We start from the raw sequence: 18,538 nt of genomic DNA, 5'->3' as shown, positions 1-18,538 counted from the left end.
CATGAATATGGTATAGAATGGAAGGTGAGAGGCTGGGGAAGGGGCTCACTGAATTTTGGCAACGGTCAGGTCATCCCTGAAATCCTTGAGATCCTGAGGTCTACCACTGATTTCATACTTCATTACCAAGAAAGGACGCAGGGAAAAGGCACCAGGTATCTGTAACAATTCAGTATAGTACTGGCAAGACTTGGCGTTTTAGAGTCTAGATTCTGACGCTTTTCAGCAGGTGGCAATTACATGCTGCCTGAAAAATAAGCAAATATTACAAGAATTGGCCTTTATGGAGCAGCTGTGTTATGACATCCTTGGGTTGAATGTATTGGCTTCTTTTGGTATCGGATAAGGATTGTAACATGAGTTGAGTGAGTATCTTATAATCTCTGCATTATTTCCTCCCTGCAGTTTTCTTTATTGTATTTGTCCAATGTCCCATTACTTTCTCTTTTATCAGGTATTAAAAGGCTCTATTTTTCAAAATGCCCAGCCACCCACAACCATAGTTAGCAAGTAGGAATTGTGCAGGCATTGAGTTTTATTCGAGAGAGAGAGAGAAATCAATTTCATGCTGTGCTTTTCTAGGTAGTAAGCAAGATGTTTTCTTCACCTCCTCCTTGATACTGTTGTGGATGTCATGGGTATGTGCTGTCATGGTGTGGCTTCATTTCACCCCAGGGATCGAGGAGGCAGTTACTTTGGGGTGATGGTAGTATTTGCCTGCCTGTAGGAAACAGTGAAAGGCATGGTGTGGTGTTGGGGGTGGGGAGAGAGAAGAGCTGTTATACATGGAAATGCATAATTTGAGCTTATTATGCATATGTGGGATGGAGTTGTTCTGGCAGCTTTTCCGCCCAACTGCAGAACAGTTCGTAGCAACAATATTGCAATCGTTTCCTTGCTTCTCCTGTAAACAGAGGCAGCACATGAGACAGTGCATCTCTCCCTTCCTGACAAAATTGTGTAACATTGCTAGCTATATGGTGGGATGCCCCTGTTAGCTAGCAGGCAGAATTCACTTAAAGCTGCAGAGTGAAACTGACACTGCATCAGGATATGCCTTCTTAGTCATCCCTGGGTTACAACAAAGATCCTGGTGCATAAAACAAGGTGAAACGTTCACCCAACAATCTAAATCCATAACAATCCAAATAGCTGTCATGATACTTTGTTGGGAGCATTGTCATGCTTTCTGGAAACGATGCGTTGATTCATGAGTGCATTGTAAATACTCAGCAGATACTATCTTAAGCCTTCAGCGCATATGAATTTAAAACAACATAACATAATTTAAGAGTCTTATAGCATCTTAAAGACAGGGCAGATTATGTTCCTCACCATTATTGTATGGTTGGGTTCTCCTATATCAGTCACTAGTTTATGAAGTGGCTGACTATAACCAGGTCAACTGGTAGACATTTTTGGCTGTCCCCTTCTCTAGCACTTCTTCACACACTATTAAAGATTTAGAGCAACCCAACAAAGTTGATTGGGGGTAGTTTCAGGGCCAACAAAAATAAATTCTTCCTATACTCCATAATTGACTTTTGAAATGTGCTTCTGGTATATATGGTAACTGACACTAGTGTGGCTATTTTTATATAATAAAATATTAATTGATTGCATAGATCTGTCAGTGGTTATTAGCTACGATAAGCCAAACAGATTCCTCTGCAGCTAGAAGCAGGGTCCCTCTGATGGCTGGTAGCTACAGTGCAGTAGGGCCATGGCTGATACTAGACATCACAAGAGTTGTGCGGCTGCTACTTTCATTTTCCTTCTCCTTTCACCTGGTAATCCCAAACTAGTGACATCATGTCATTGCACTGAAAGTTTCCCTGCCCCTATGAGTACCCACTAGTGAAGTGGAGCAGAGGAACGTGAAAGTGGAATGACACCATTTTGGACTGCTAGACTTTCTGAGGGAGAAGAGGAGGTGCCGTGTTGTTGGTCCCTGTTCAAGCTTTTACATCAAACAGCTTTGATCTCTGGAAAGGCCCATGACTCCAAGCACATTAATCCTTTCAAGAAACTGCCATCTCTCTAGATCTCCACAAACGTGTTGCACAAGAACCTTCCACTCCCACCAAAGTCTGCAGTCTGTCAGAGAGAGGTTTCATGTGTGTGTTGTTCAGCCAGGTCAATGAGTGTGTGCAGAACTCAGAGAGCACATCTGTGTTTTACAACCTAGAGAAAGCTGACAACCCTTTAGGAACTTGATTTGTTTCCATTTGAAAACATTGGAGAGAGCTGGACTTAAAAGTCCTTGGTTTCAGTAAAGTGTGCCCATGAAGATTCTCCGTTGCTTTTATGGCAGCAGTGAAACACATCCTGCTGTTCTTAAAGAGAAGTCTCATCGGCTGAACATTTCAAATTTTTGTAGCCTTAATTTATAATTTAAGCATGGCAATATATTTTTGCTATATCAGATAATGAAATTTCAAGTGAGCTGCATGTTGGAACCTTGTATAGACTCTTGGGAAAAAGTTCTGTTTTCTGGAATCTTCTTAGGTGGTACTGGTAAGATGGAACGAACCATTCCAGAAGCTTGCAACTTGTGATGCAGACGGTGGAATATTTGTTTGGATTCAGTATGAAGGCAGATGGTCTGTGGAACTTGTGAATGACCGTGGGGCACAGGTTAGTATCCCCTCCCTCCTTTTTTCATTTTAAAGAAAGACCACTAAAGTTCTCACTCCATGTGGAAAGAGTAAATTGTGGAAAGAGCAATTGTTAGAGCAGCATTTTAATTGAACTCCAAAATCCATAGTTGGGCAATACTTTTATTAGGACCGACAAAACCGTCACAAGATAGAGAGCACATTTTTTAATTATTCAGAACTCTTCTGCAAACTATACGTTACACAAGGTAGGGGTTGTGGTGGGGTGCTCCCCCTCTCCTATGTACAACATGAACCCAGTTGTACCAGCAGAACTGTTTATAGCTGGATACCACCCTTGTCTGGATTGAACTTCATTTTATTTTAAAAAAACTTTTTATAGCATGGTTTGAAAATCTGAAATGCAAGATGGTGGATGCAGCAGATGCTTTGGCATTAATGTTTCCTGCTTGTTGGCCAAACTTGTGTTAACTTCTCTTAAAAGAAAAAAAGTGGGGGCACACGAGCCACTTAACCGGAACCCGCTAAACATATTGGTACCAATTGATTCTAGTCTCATTTGCTTCTATAGGGCACTGTTTCTTTTACATATGGGCTGCATTGTCAGAATAATGTTCTAGCCTCTTCTTGTCTGTGTGTGTTTTAAGGTGAGTGACTTTACGTGGAGCCATGATGGAACACAAGCACTGATCTCCTATAGAGATGGGTTTGTGCTAGTTGGATCAGTCAGTGGACAGAGACATTGGTCTTCAGAAATTAACCTGGAGAGTCAGATCACCTGTGGCATATGGACTCCTGATGATCTACAGGTAAGGTTGCTTTGAAAACAAAAATTGCCACACTCTGTGTGTATGTCAGGGTTGACTATGCATTAATCGGTAAGCACCTTCCTGCTGCACACAGGACAAGAAGATGGTAGATTAATTTAGCTGTATGACTGACACACTCTTGTAGCTGATGTCAAGCTACACAAGTGTTCAGTGGTAATTCACATCACATGGCTACATATACCCTCCTCCAGCCATATGTATATTGAGTATTGAAATGCTTGAAAACTGCTTGAGAGCACCTTCAGTAGTAGACATATTTGATGAGCAGTAGCATTGTTTTTAAATGCAGCCAGCCCAATCCAGTCCTGAGCTTGGCAATTGCTGCAGCATCCTACCTTCCTCTACTGGGGGAAAGAAGGTGTCTGAGGATAGAATAGGCAGGCAGGAAAAGGGTTAACACATTCTCAGCACAGATTCAGGGAGGGAAGCTCACCTTGGGGTCAGAAATGAGCCTCCGCTCATCTCTTGCTTTGTGCCTATCAGACCATGCCTTAAAAGACATGCTCACCCCAGATGAGCTAGCAAATACATTTGTGGACTCCTAATCTCAAACCCAGTTCAGGGTGTTCTATTTTAGAAACCAGTCAATCTAAACCAAATGCAGAATTCCATAATGAAATATTAATGAAATATTATACTAACACTTAACATTTAGCTCTCTCTGTGGGTCTCGTATCACTTTGAAGAGGGAATTAATTATCTTTATGCCACTCTTGCTAAGGTGCACCTTCTCAGCTGCTCATTTTGATGTTGAGGGAAAAGAGAAAGAGAAATCGCTTGCTTTGCTTAAAAAATCTCCCTGGGACGAACCAATGCAAATCTCATTGGAGCTGATAAGAAAGTTCTCATTGACTTCAGTGACCACAATTAAATGAAAAGGCTGGGTTCAGAACACAGATCTTCTGGCTCCCAGTTGTATTGTTTTAATTGCTAACCTGCAGTTGCTGTTCAGTTTTTAGTATCAACTTTCCTGACTGAAACATAGCTCTCTCTCTCATTTTCACTTCTGTTTTGCTTACGGAGAGCTCGCCGCAGCTTCTGCTGCCTAAAATAAAAAATCAGGGAAAAGCTGATAGCATTTGAAATCCTGTCACAAAGCAAAATACTTTTTTAGTAAGGCCGTGTTTACTTGTTCTGCTGACGCCGCCACACCGCATGTGTCTTGGAGGTTGATCGCAAGACTGAGCCACAGAAATGAAGGCAGTGCAGCTGCTGCTTGGTAAGATGAAGCCGCAGCTGAAGGCAGGCGATTTTTAAAATTATTATTTTAGTCAGAATATGCTATATTCTGTTAGAGAGTGGGATGAGGTGAGATTTGATATACAAAGGCAGCATGTGGCCATAGCAAGGGCCTAATCAAACCTTGCGCAGAAACTTCTCACCTAGACTTTTCACACAAAATTCTCTTGGGATGCCAAATCCACAGTTCCTAACACCACATGGTTAACATTATGAGATTCCATCATGCTCTTTGTTAATCGATATGGGGAAGGTGGAAATGCCCTCTGATTTTCCGAGATACTTCCTCAGCGTGAGCCTTCTTCGGCCAGAGCCCTTAAAATATCTAGGCCAGGGTTCAGCTATCAAGCAACAACATTAGAAGAACAGCTTGCTACCTGGAAGCCATTATCCCCCCAGGAGCCATACGGCAGCTTAGACCTATTTTCAATGTTGTTCTCTGAAAATGCCAAGAAATACGAACACCATGTTTTGCAAGCAGTAACTCCAAAAGCATTCTTCAGTCCCCTATGTTTATTACATTTCTGATTCTTAGGACCACACAAAATAGCAAGCAGAAAGCTTTTAATTAATTAGGCAGTACATTTAATGTTGCATGGAATGGAGTCAATGACCAAATTGCCAGTGTAAAATAGAGCAGTATAACCAATAACAGTGCAATTCAGGGAGTTCAAATATAACAAGGGAAGAATACTCGAGCTCATATCATCTTGATTCTCTTGTTGTATAAACAAAACATTCCAGCATATAATATTTTGGGCTATTTTTAGAATTACTTCAGGTTTTCTTGTTAGTCTTGGCATTTAAAATTAATGACCTCTGGTTGCTCATGCTAAGAGTTTTATGAATGTTTTATATTCCATTGCTGCTCTTTTTGGACTGAAAACGTGGCTTTCTTTCTATATATAGAAGGCTTACATTTTAGTGAGACCTGCCTGCTTTTATATAGTTATAAATTATGGAAACAGACAACACTGCTTAGCTTCTTGCTCAGTCACCTGTTTTATGAGTTTCTGTGAAATGGTTAATAGATCATGTGTAAAAAGATTGCAGTCTAATGAACTCAGTGGGACATGCATAGGATTGGACTCTGAGTCAAGAAAATCACTGCTGCCTTGGCAGTGCTTACTCTTGTCATCAGCCAAAGATGTTTTTCTGGGATTGCTTTGAAGTATAAAGCATAAAACTTTCTTTTAAATAGGGAACCAGTAACTGATGAGTTCAGTGGTTCTTGTCAGATCAGTATAGTGCATTCTGTGTCCTATATAAATATCATGGGGGTGATAGTGGATTTACATATAACAGTCAAACAAAGTAGAAGAAGAAGAAGAAGAGTTTGGATTTGATATCCCACCTTTCACTCCCCTTCAGGAGTCTCAAAGCGGCTAACAATCTCCTTTCCCTTCCTCCTCCACAACAAACACTTTGTGAGGTGAGTGGGGCTGAGAGACTTCAGAGAAGTGTGACTGGCCCAAGGTCACCCAGCAGCTGCATGTGGAGGAGCGGAGACGCGAACCCGGTTCCCCAGATTATGTGACTACTGCTCTTAACCACTACACCACACTGGCTCTCCCTATGGGAAGTAATTAAGTCACTTATTAATCAGGATTAATAGACACTCTCCTAAAGAGGAGGAAAGCCTTTTTTTAAATATACAATCCAACCAGTAGGTTCTGAGTGTCTCTCACACTCTCCCAAGAATTTGAGATTATAGTACTGATGAAAAGCTGTAAGACTTTTGGTGCATAAAGGATCTGCAACCATTTAAACCTGGAAAGAGCATTTTCAATATGAAAATCTGGCTGGTTTTTTTGTTTTTAAAATTGCCTTGAAAAAGTTTATGTAGCTCATCTCCTGCCCCAGCTGCTCTCAAGTCATAGCTGGTAGTAGTCTGCAAGAACAAAAATCCCTTTCCAATATTGAATGTTCAGGGACTCTAAAGCTGGAGAACTCACACTCTTGATATGAGGTACATCCCCCTGGGACCTAAGCCTGGACCTGCTGCTTTGATTTAAAGGTGTGCTTTGGGCTTTAATCAGTTCATAGTTTATGTACCTTGGATAGTGAAAGGACTGAATATGAGACGGTTGTGAAGACTGTAGAGTCATTTTTCTGGTCTGACTATACTAATAAATGGCCAAATGGGTGAAGGGAAGCAAACAGAGATTCCCTTTAATCCTTTTGCCATTGTACCTCTGACAAAACAGATGTGGTTTTCACGTATTGTCTCCTTTCCAAGGAGTGCCTTTTTCCAAGTGGAGTTTGATTGTGAGCAAGTATTCTTCATCCATGGATTTTCTCCACCATCTCTAACAATTATGCCTCTGCCTGGGGGAAGGCAGGCAGGGAAGATAAGGCACAGCTGATCTAGAAGACACAGCTGTCTGCAAATTATTAAAAACCTCCAATCAGTCAAGGCCTCATCTTTTAACGGGCAAAACACTGAAGAGGTAGGCAGCTTACACAATATAGCTGCCATTTGGATCACTGACCAAGGACAGCATTCTTTTGTCAATGGCCTTGTAGTGTTGAATGACTAAGCAGAGACAAAGATATAGATCTTGAAACGTTCCTGTCAGAATGGCTGCAACCTAAGAACTTCATTTATTTCTTGTTTTCTTAAAAGTTGGTTGACTTACAGTGCAATCTTACGTGTTCTTACTCTGGAGTTAGTTGTACCGTGTTCAGTGGGACCTACGTCCATCTAAGTTTGCATAGGATTGCGCAATCCCATCTTTTGATCCATAAGCTTCCTTAAAGCATCAGTCAACATAACATGGCAAGATCCAAATATCCTTCCAAGCTCATTTAAAACATAATTAAAACAAACCAGGCAAAACTAGTAAGCTCCTAAAACAGAAAACATCGGTGTCACACTAACCATACCAGCAATTCTATACTGATAATTCTTGGATCCTGCTAGTTAGCAGTTTTCCACACTGACACCTTTTTAAAAGAATCCTCCATGATTTCTCAGCAGTGGTTGGATTTAGCTTTTTGCTGCAGTAATGATTGAACATAATGTAATGGGAGATTAGTCAGTGCTCTTCATTTCCTTAAACAGAATGAGCAAGCCTCTTGAATATATTCAGATTCTCAATCAACCATACTGCGTAAACGAATCCTAAAAATGTTCATGTGAAAGGGGGCCCTTTAACATTAGTGGACTGGAACTGAAATGGAAGTACGCGTGACTAAGATTGTAGGGCAGAGTTTAGTTTTCCAGGCATGATGCTCTTAATGCATTTGCCCTTTCCTGGATTATGTTGTATGTCTTCTATAACCTGCCAAAATGTGCAAGCCAGAGCTTGTTCAATACATCAGGGAACAAAACATGCCCAAGGGGAAGATATCTGTAGGTTACAGTCAGCCTTATCTTAGATGATGTACCTTGGCTGTTTGCTAACTGCTATTTTAAACAACACAAAAGCCTTGCCTCCTCCATTCTGTATTTAGGTGGAAACTTTCCTTTATTTGTTGCTGTCAGGCTTGTAACACATTGCTTTTCCACCTGTGCTATAATGCTCCAATTCTACCTGATTGAGTCAAGTTGTTTTTTGCCAATTTTGCTCCAGGGATAGGCATCCTCATTGGTCTTCGATGGTTGACTACTCATTGGTCCAGCATCCCATCATGCTTGTACTTCACAACCATCTGTAAATTGCTCCTGGATGACAGTTAAAATAATTGTAGCAGTGTTGTATCATTTTCCCATCATTTATGCTCCCCAGTGTGGGGACATTTTCAAGTTTTAGAAATTTTAAACATATTCCTACATTGATTTTATTCGAGGTATAAAGTTGTTGCTATATTCTATATGAATATTTATCACTAAATACTGAATTTCCTCCTTCTTCCAGTTAATCTTCCCCAACCATTCACTTTTCTTAAAAAATAAATGCAGGATTTCAATATTACTATAATTTATACTAAATCTGATAATATATCCATATTTTTGTATGCTAATAAATTAACAAATTTCATAAAAAAACTGCTATGTTATCTGCAAATAGGCTGGTTTTATGCTCTACATTAACAAATCTTGATACTTTGATTTGTTCATGTTGCCTAATTACATCTGCTAAAATTAAACTGAGATAATGAACAGTGATGCCAACAAGAGGCAATAATATCTAAATTCTTTTCAAAGCCAAATTAGTTTAAATATTCTATTAGATAAGCCCACTCTAACATATTGTACGCTTTGTCTGCATCAAGGACAATACTGTTTGTGTTCTTTCTTTTTAATTGTTTTGATGATGTCTCATGTTCTTTAAATATTTGATTTCAAGGACGTATTTTCTATAAAACCAGTTGGGTTTATGCTGATATATTTAAGGAAGGTTTTTCTGTAATCTGGAAACTGAAAGTCAATATTTTATAACTAGTATAGGGTGGGGGTGGGGTGGGGTTAGCTACAGGATGACCACAGGACAGGTGGGGATGTAGAATTGGAAAGGAGAAAAGTGCCTGATGGGAATCAGTGAAATGGAGAAAGAAGCAAGTTTGTGGGAAAGAGCAGAAGAAATGGCAGGGATGAAGAAGTTGAGGGCTTCAGTCATGATGGCTTTAGAAGATGTTGTTTGTGGAAGAGTAGTTGTTATGACATGGTACCCAGTATTGCCCATAATCCTAAAAGAGAATTTAACGGGGATTACGGATTTTTGGAATCAGGAACTCCACTTATTCCTGGTTGATAAGGATATATATTTTTAATAGCTGTTTGCTTTGTCTTGTATTCACTGTGGATGTGGGCAGTTTAGCATTTCAGATTGCTTGAAATATGATAATAGAGAACTGTCTTCTTCAGCCTGTTTTTATTTTTAATCGCATTTGCATTCTTGTTAACTATGATGCTTTCTTATTTTGCCAGGTCCTCTTTGGCACTGCTGATGGTCAGGTTATTGTCATGGATTGCCATGGCCGAATGCTGGCACATGTTCTCCTTCATGAATCTGATGGCATCCTGAGCATGTCCTGGAATTACCCGAGCTTTTTGGTGGAAGATAGTAGTGAGAGTGACACTGATTCAGATGACTACTCCCCACCTCAAGGTCATTTTGCCTCCATTTTTTGTTCATTGAATGTCTGTGGCCTGCTTTTCACTGAAATGGTAAAGTTGTGTGACATGCTTGAATGCCATTCCATAGAAAAATGTTCTTTCCACATTGAAAAACTCCACATCGAAGGGTAGGCTAGAACTCTTGTCCCTGTTGTCTGCTTTTCTATGAAGAGGGATTTATTGTTATTCTGAGCATTTGGTTGTGTAAGCCTGCAGCTGCAGATTGAAATGATGCAGCCAAGGACTATAGTGAAAATGATTTATTCATTCATTCATTCATTTAATTTCATTTATTAATTGCTTCCTTCAAAACATCTCAGAGCGATTAACAATCATAACATCAACACTGAAAACCTTTAAGTACAATTCCATATATAAAAACAATGAAAACAATTCCGTATATAAACAAGTAATTAAAACAACTTCATGGAAAACTTCAAATCCAGTGAAGATTCAGATTGCATTGGTAAACCTAACATATACAGCATGTTTGTATTGACAGTGCTTTTAATGGCATTAGCATCATGCAATTGCTATTAACAAGGCATCAAGTTTTGCACAGGATAATATATGACCATGATATCCTTTATGGTTAATCTGCAGTTACCCATACTTTGTAGAATATAGTGGTCCTGAAGAATGTAGCTTCCCCTTGACATCCTTAAATTACTTGTTTTCTTCTTGCTATGTTATATATTTTTAAAAATAAGATGAATGTAAGAAGCCTCCTTTCCTTTACTCCTTAATGCAAGAAAACCAGAAATGGTGCAAAGATGTTCAAATCAAATAGAGATTAAGTTGTTGTGCTTTTACATATTACTTAATCAAAAGGAGGATCTGAGAACACATTTTTCTTCTCCAGAGAATGACCTGCTGCCCCTAGTTAAAAGAATAAACTCCAAATTTGATGTGTGACTTTTAATAACAGAGCAAGAAGCAAGATAGAATGGACTACTTCTATACTTTCTACAACAGAAAAAAAAATGCACAACCAAAACAAAGTGGTTTAAAAGCTTGCATGAAACAAAGTTTACTGTGAATTAACATCACAGATTCAAACCTTTACAATTCTGGGTCCACTTCAGGTGCAACTGTAAGAAAGAAACATTTTTGACAATGTTAGTTTCAGTGAGAAAACTTCCTTCAATTTTTTTGAGGAAGGTAAACAACACTGGGGAAAATGTACTGCATGAATGTGACTTTCATGACATACCTTCAAGACTCAAACTGTGATTTCATACTGAGTGTCATCGTTGCAAAGAGAGAGAAGGTTGAGGGGAAATATCAGGGTTCCCCGACTGCAAGGAGGGCTCTACTCAACCTTTGAGTGAACACAAGCAAAAGCGTCCTTCAGACCTTTCCTGCTTCAACACAGGGTGTATAGGTTGGGAACTGAGTACAAAATGGGCCCTTGAAGAATGATTATTCTGAATTGTGTTGCACCTGAAGTAAGTCTTTCTCCATGCACCTGGAGTTCCTGCCTTTTATTGGTTGGGGCAGCAGGCATCTGGGTGCAAGGGCCAGGGACCCTTCCATTCCTCACTCGCTCTTCTAGGACAATAGGAGCAAAAACACCCCACAGTGTGCTTTAGCCTGGGGGGCAACTGGCTTATTGTTGACAAACCCTTTTGCCTGCTTAGGACACTTCCCTGCAATGGCAAATGCATTCATGAGGGAAAATCAAATATCACAACATCCTTAGAGGACTGTGTGATTAATGAGAGTGGTGATATTAGGTTTATTATAAGATTGATTTACTGTTTTAGGCAAGAACATTGTAACTTCTGGTGCATCCCTTTAGATGAGTGAAGGAGGCTAGTGTGTAGTTGATGCTGAGTCAATCAGGAGTGGGTGAGCTTGGTAGCTTCCAATAATTATTCTGATATGACGTGTCCTTGTGAAGTATCACTTGTTCTTCATAAACCTTTCAAAGGAGACATGCCTTTGACTCACATACATGACTAGGAGGGGCTTAATTGGATTTTACTTACTTCTAAAACTATACCAATTATATGGTCCTGGCTTTTAAGTCACCGTCCACAGCACAATTTCCCTGTAGTTCAATTACCTCATTTTAACACATAAGCACATGGATAACAACATTTGGTTCCGTTCACAACTGAATGTAGCCTAATGTATGATTAGTGAGAATATGCTTAACTGGTGCCTGGAGAGCGCCTTTCTCTTGGGACAGCAGCACCTTCTGTCAAAGCTAGTTACATAAAACAGAGAATGAAATAGCGAATGCTGCAGATGATGCTGTAGGCAATTTAATATTATATACAAAGGAAGTTCAACACTGGAGAATGATCTTGTCAAAACCAGACTCTCTTTTATAATGGCATGGAATAGGGTTTAGCCAACTGGTGTTCTCAGGGCAAGTAGATAAGCCCATTCTGATGCTCCAGACTCCCATTTTGGGATCCAGTCCTTATGGAAGGCCAGTTTCTATATTAAAGTCTGTGTCATGTAGCAGTAAGGGCTTAACAGAGCTGAAGTATGATTGGTCCAGTACCACGAGTTCTTCAGTCTGGAGGGCTGAGGACGGGGACGTGTTTCTTGAAAGAAAATACTGAGTCAAATTGGTAATAGTCCCTTGGCTTTTGAGCATGTGGACGAGACAGCAGTGCAAGAAACTTTTTATGAAATGAACATGGTGCATCATTGCTTATTTTTCTTTCAACAGAAAGCTGTGAACAAATTGCTTTTTTGAATCCCACCTTGACTAGACTTTCATAAGGTGATAGTAGCGCTACTTCAAGGGCCAGGTCTGGCCCACAGCTGCCAGTTGGCTACCCCTGGCTTAGAGGCTGAACATTGCTAGGTATCACAGAGAGGTGCAAACTGAACAGACACTTTGTACGGAGGCCCCTCTACCCTTTTATTTCCTAGCGTGGTTGGCACTGCCTCTGTGTTTGCGCCCATTATGGGCCAGGATGGTTGCTTCTGACTCCCTTCTTTTCCTCATACAGCTCCAGGGACATGTAAATATTCCCACTGTGCAGGATCACTGAGGGCACAATAGAAGAATTGTGTCATTTGCATAACACTGCAGAGACCATACCACAGTTCTGTGGCGTGAGGGTGGGGTTTATTCCTTAACAGTACTTGACAGGGTAGGAAAACATCCCCTGAGTGTCACAGCTCTTTGCACAGTCAACAGGTGATGAGCTAGGAACCTTGGTTCAAACTTCTTCCTAAAAGTTTTTCCCCCCCACCCTGCAGATGGTCCAGCTGCATATCCAGTTCTGGTGCAGAACACCAAGCCGCTGCTCACTGTCAGCTTCACATCAGGAGACATTAGCTTAATGAACAACTATGACGACTTGTCTCCTACCATCATCCGCTCAGGGTTGAAAGGTACGCAAAGGGAGACTTGTCTTCCTGCCCTGCTCCCACCGCTTCATTTTCTGCTTTAGATCTTGATTGCTTTGACATGAATATTTCAGCATCTGTCTCTTGAAATGCAACATCCATCTGCAGCGATTTCCACTAACAAGAGTGACGCCTGCTGGTGAAAAGAGCACACCTCAACAAAGGGATTCCTTCTGAAATAAACTGGTAGCCTGTCTTACATTCTCTGGCGCTCGACAGCAGCAAATGAGAACCATGTGCTTTTCAAAATAACCTCCAGCTTTAGGCAGTGACCAATTTTGTTTTGCTCTCCTCTATTGTGTTCCTTCAAGGGTTTTGGGAACCAAGGCCGGAAGGCTGGCGGGTTCCACAGTTATTTTAGTTTAAGGCAATGTTTCCAAAGGCTTAAAAGTGGAACTTCAGGTTTAATTCGGTTGAAGCAGTAGCTTCAGTTGGTAGAGTGAATGAAGACTTGCTCCACCAACCTCAGCCTGCCTTTAGCCAGACCCCACCTGCCTGCCTCCTTGCTTACAACCAGACCAGGAGGTGGCATGGCCTTTCAGCTTCCTCCTCCTTAGTCTCAGGGCTGCCTCTTGTAGAAATTAGCAGGGAAAGGGAGGTGGAGGGAGTAACCTGTGCTTTTGGTCAGCCAGGGGAGCAGTGGAGGCCCCCGCTGCCTCCACTGGCCTGCTTACTGAGTGTATAGGTGTGTGGGGTTGGGCCTATTTGCTAAGTGTAGTAAAGTGAGCCTCCCCCTCCCCTTTGTGATTTCAGATGTAGTGGCTCAGTGGTGCACGCAGGGAGACTTGCTGGCTGTTGCAGGCATGGAAAAGCTAAGCCAGCTGGCTGAACTCAGCGGTGCTTCCTTCCTGAAAAGTGCACTGGTCAAGTTCTACAATGTTCACGGAGAACATATCTATACCCTGGAGACTCCTGTGCAGGTAAAGATTACTCTGAAGTGAGATATTGAAACGGGAGCATGGGAGAATAACAGCCCACAAAAACAACCGCTAGCGGGGGATATTATATCAAGGGAGGTTTGCCCAGTGGATGACAGTCACTATAATTTAGATACTGCAATTTTATATGTAGGTCTCCCCACACACAACAAATAAGTTTTGATTCCATGCTGTTAGTTACTATAATATTCAATGAAGGATGAAAAATACTGAAGAAATCTGTATTTTAAAACAAAATGTCTTCTGGTCACTGTAATAAACTGATACCATATCTTAGTGAAATTGTAAGTTGTACAGTCCCCAGAGAATGCTACTACTTGAACATACAGAAAAGCCCTGAGACATTAGGGTTTTCTAAAATAGAATGGGTCTTAAAATATGCTTCAATGAGAGGAAAACATCTGAATTGTTACTTTTCATGCAGCGTCCCATAATCTCAATCTGCTGGGGTCACAGGGACTCCCGCCTGCTCATGGCTTCTGGTCCTGCCCTCTACGTTGTCCGAGTGGAGCACAGAGTGTCCAGCTTACAGCTTCTGTGCCAGCAAACCATCGCTAGCTCCTTGCGGGATGACAAAGATATCAGTAAATTGACTCTGCCTCCCAGGCTCTGCTCATACCTCACCACTGCCTTTACACCAACGATCAAGGTAAACAAATGGCTGGGTGTTATGTGTATCAGGGTCAGTGGACAAAGGTAGATGGAGCTAAGCAGCTGACAGCAGCTGAGGCATAAAGCGCACAAGCAGGGAATGTTTGATTGGTAATAAACATTCAGATTGCACTCTGAGGCTGCCATCTCAAACACTTATTTGGGACTCTGTCCCCTTGAATGCCTTGGGACTTCTGAGTAAATACACCTAGGGTTGCATAACCATTCGGAACAGCTTGTAGGGTTTTATCACTGTCGTTTTGAGAGGGTCGTGATGGCCGTTTGAAGAGCAGAGCAGGGCAACCTGACTAAGGGCTGTTTCACAAATGTAGTTTACTTGTTAAGCAGTCCAGACTGCCCTCAGGCATGTTCGTGTACCGAGAACATATTAATAAAACCAGTCAATCACAACTGCTGCCAGCTGCAGTTTGCGGCTGTAATGACATTTTCCACATCTGCTTCAGTTGTGGCCAAGTGTATCCATGATTAGAAAGTTCACACATTATATTAGCCATGCAAATGTATGGGAGGTGGGTGGGACTGCTTTGGGGTAGGTGTAAACTTTGTGCATGAACAGAGCCTGGTGAATGGGCCTTTATTTAAAGGTTTCCCAGGACAAGGTGTAAAAGCTACCAGCTAGATTGCAACACCTTTTGTCTGGCTCTTATGAGAACTTCTTGAGAAATCTGATCCCAGTCCCTGTGCTGTTGACAATCTTTATACTTCTGTAAAAGAAGCAAGCACATACAGTCATACCTCATGTTACGTTTGCTTCAGGTTACGTTCTTTCAGGTTACGTCCCGCGGCGACCCAGAAGTACCGGAAAGGGTTACTTCTGGGTTTCGCCGCATGCGCACAAGTGCTAAATTGCGCTTCACGCACGCGCACAAGCGCCAAATCATGCCACGCACGTGCGCAGATATGGCGCTTCAGGTTGCGCTCTTTTCATGTTGCGAACGGGCCTCCGGAATGGATCCTATTTGCAACCAGAGGTACCACTGTATTACTGAAGTGGCTGCTTCTTGGTCTCTCTGCACTTCTGGTGCATCATTCTAGAAGTGGTCACTTCTCGTTTAAAATGTAGCTAGCTTTTTGTGGTCCTGATTTCTTTTATTGTTTTATTAATTTAAAGGCAGAATTTACCACTGCAGTCATTAATAATAATAATAATAATCAGGAGCATGAAAAAGCAACACGAGGGAAAACTCTTTGTGTGACTCACAATTTTTCCTCCTATATTTAACTCAGCCTCCTATCCCAGACCCCAACAACATGAGAGATTTTGTTAGCTACCCAACATCTGGCAACGAAAGGCTTCACTGCACAATGAAGCGGACAGAAGATGACCCGGAGGTTGGAGGGCCTTGCTATACACTGTATTTGGAATACTTAGGGGGTCTGGTGCCTATCTTGAAAGGGCGCCGAATTAGCAAACTGCGGCCTGAGTTTGTCATCATGGATCCAAAGACTGACGGAAAAGCAGGTACAAGGCATTAGGCAACTTTTTAGTGCCGATTTCTAGATTCCGGTCCTGTGCAGAGACCCTCAAGTGTTGCAAGTTTACTGCACGTGAATTTCTTGTGCAAACCTCGTTGATTTTATTGTATGTAACTGATCTTCACATGAGAAAAAATATGCCCACAAATACGCTCTTTGTTGAAATGTGTCATTTTTGTCGGTCGAGCATCATGTACTCACTGGAGCTCCCGCTTGTGGAACAAATTAGTGGATTGGGTTGTGGAGATGTGTATCCTGTTAATGCCCCAAAATCGTGCATCCACACAAGAACCCATGGCAGTACTATTTCCCTGCTCTCATCAGCCATTCTGAAAGAGACACAGTAACAGGCATAGTTCAAGTCATCTTCCAAGTTGCAGTACATTATAATATTCAGTGTCCTGACAGGAGAGGGAAGATTCTCTAATTAGCTGTAGACATTTTTCAGTGTCAGAGAGATGCCTGTCAACTAGCATAATTGAGCACCATCCGCTTGATTTTAGGCTATTGCTGATTCTGCATGAGTTTCAAAGAATACTCCGTGCTCCTTGCTGCGGTTGTATCTCGGCTATTGCTTATAGGATATCCTAGAAATGATTGACAGTTGTAATTGGGATTTGGTTTCTGAAACATTTTTTTTTTTAATGGGGCCTGTGTTGACAGATGAAATCTATGGAAACAGTTTGATTTCCACCGTGATTGACAGCTGCAACTGCTCTGATTCCAGCGATATTGAACTGAGCGATGACTGGGCTGCAAAAAAGTCTCCCAAAATCACTCGAGCTAGCAAATCACCCAAACTTCCCAGGTAATCATTTTGGTATTTTCAAAACTCCACCTTCCTTTTTCTCCTGGGTCTTTGAATTCCTTTTTTATGCTGAGAGGGCACCCTATACACTTAGAACAAAGGGGAACCTTTTCATACAGGCATCAGAAACGGGCTGCTTCAGAAATGTTAGGGTTCTTCTTGCTGTGAAACATTATTAAGGCCCCTAGAGTTCTCCTCTGTGATTAGCTACAAGCATAATACAGACATAATCCCCCTATAGTTCTGGTGTCCTGTCCCTGACAGTTTCAAATGTTTAACAGCACATAACAGTGCTGGGTACTTGTTAGGTTATTTGCTTGCTACTAGCAAGTGTTTTAAGCAGAGTTCTATATATTGTGTGTGTGTGTGTGTGTGTGTGTGTGTGTGTGTGTGTGTGAAAACGTGCGCACATGTGCACAGTGCAAAAAAATAATAATAAATCAAATCCTGTGATTAGGATAAAACCACCTACTTGGATTTTAATTTGTTGACTTAGTTTACATACTGTGTCCTGGTTCCAAGATTGGCTTTTCAAAAATTTGGAATAATTGGCAAGCACTGAGAAAATCAGTGTTTGGGAATAAATTCTAGGTATATAGTATGGGCAACGACCAGTGAATGATAACAACCCAGGGTGCTGAAGTTCCACCCTCGAACCACCATTGTATTCTACTATATATCCTAGATATATATCAACATAAAGAAATCTACAAGAATCTCTCTCTCTCTCTCTCTCTCTCTCTCTCTCTCTCTCTCTCTCTCTCTCTCTCTTTCCCTGCTCAGACTTTTGAGAGCAAGGTTCCAGATTTGCTACTGGTGCTAGGAGAGTGCTTAGTTCCCTTCCCTGAGAAACATGTTCTCTAAGCACTATTCTGCTCTCTGCTTATGGGACACTGTGGTCTGAGTTGTGTATTTTGATCTTTGTGGGGCTGGGCTAGATATCCCTTTTTCCATTCAATAATAATAATAATAATAATAATAATAATAATAATATTTATACCCCTCCCATCTGGCTGGGTTTCCCCAGCCACTCTGGGCGGCTCCCAACCGAATATTAAAAACACAATACAGCATTAAACATTAAAAACTTCCCTAAACAGGGCTGCCTTTTGATGTTTCTAAAAGGTGAGTGATGCTCCTCCAAAGCTCACAGCACCAGCCATGGGCATTGTGTCGGAGAAATAATGCCCTCGTTCTTTCGAAACAGCTGTTGTCCCTGTGATGCTCTTTAGCAGGGTATTAAGCCCGATGCTCTGGTTTGATGCATAGGCATAAGCCTATTATGATCCTTAGCTCCTGAACCTGGAAACAGGCCAGCAAGGGGGGGAAATGCTTTCCTTACCAATTATTAAAATAGAACCACTTTTCTAGTACAAAAATTCCATGGGACTTCATATGTTATCTTTCTGTTTACTGTTTTGCTAGAATTAGAGCTGCTGGGCAAAGTGTACTTGGACTATCTAGTATGTTAGGTTGAAGACAGATGTGACATCTTTTATAGTAATGGGCCGGTCCGAAAT

General features: G+C 41.4%; 1 protein-coding gene across 5 annotated transcripts in view; it reads left to right on the top strand.

The window, feature by feature from the left end:
- TULP4 (TUB like protein 4) overlaps positions 1-18,538 on the top strand; it is a 108,882-nt gene that overhangs the window by 74,755 nt on the left and 15,589 nt on the right. For all 5 annotated transcript variants that reach the window (XR_014167182.1, XM_081906769.1, XM_081906770.1 and 2 more), the window contains exons 3-10: positions 2,509-2,637; positions 3,266-3,427; positions 9,561-9,741; positions 12,975-13,109; positions 13,878-14,044; positions 14,487-14,711; positions 15,962-16,196; positions 16,874-17,018. Coding sequence is in view for 4 of the 5 variants with exons in the window: in XM_081906769.1 (XP_081762895.1) it covers positions 2,509-2,637; positions 3,266-3,427; positions 9,561-9,741; positions 12,975-13,109; positions 13,878-14,044; positions 14,487-14,711; positions 15,962-16,196; positions 16,874-17,018 (1,379 nt within the window). In the remaining variant the exon portion in view is untranslated. The remainder of the gene's footprint in view (positions 1-2,508; positions 2,638-3,265; positions 3,428-9,560; positions 9,742-12,974; positions 13,110-13,877; positions 14,045-14,486; positions 14,712-15,961; positions 16,197-16,873; positions 17,019-18,538) is intronic.

This window comes from Podarcis melisellensis (genome assembly GCF_964234715.1).
Source record: "Podarcis melisellensis genome assembly, chromosome: 3".
In the NCBI taxonomy this organism is placed as follows: Eukaryota; Metazoa; Chordata; class Lepidosauria; order Squamata; family Lacertidae; genus Podarcis; species Podarcis melisellensis.
Note: the sequence above shows the minus strand (reverse complement) of the source record. Positions and strands in the feature narration are given on the sequence as shown.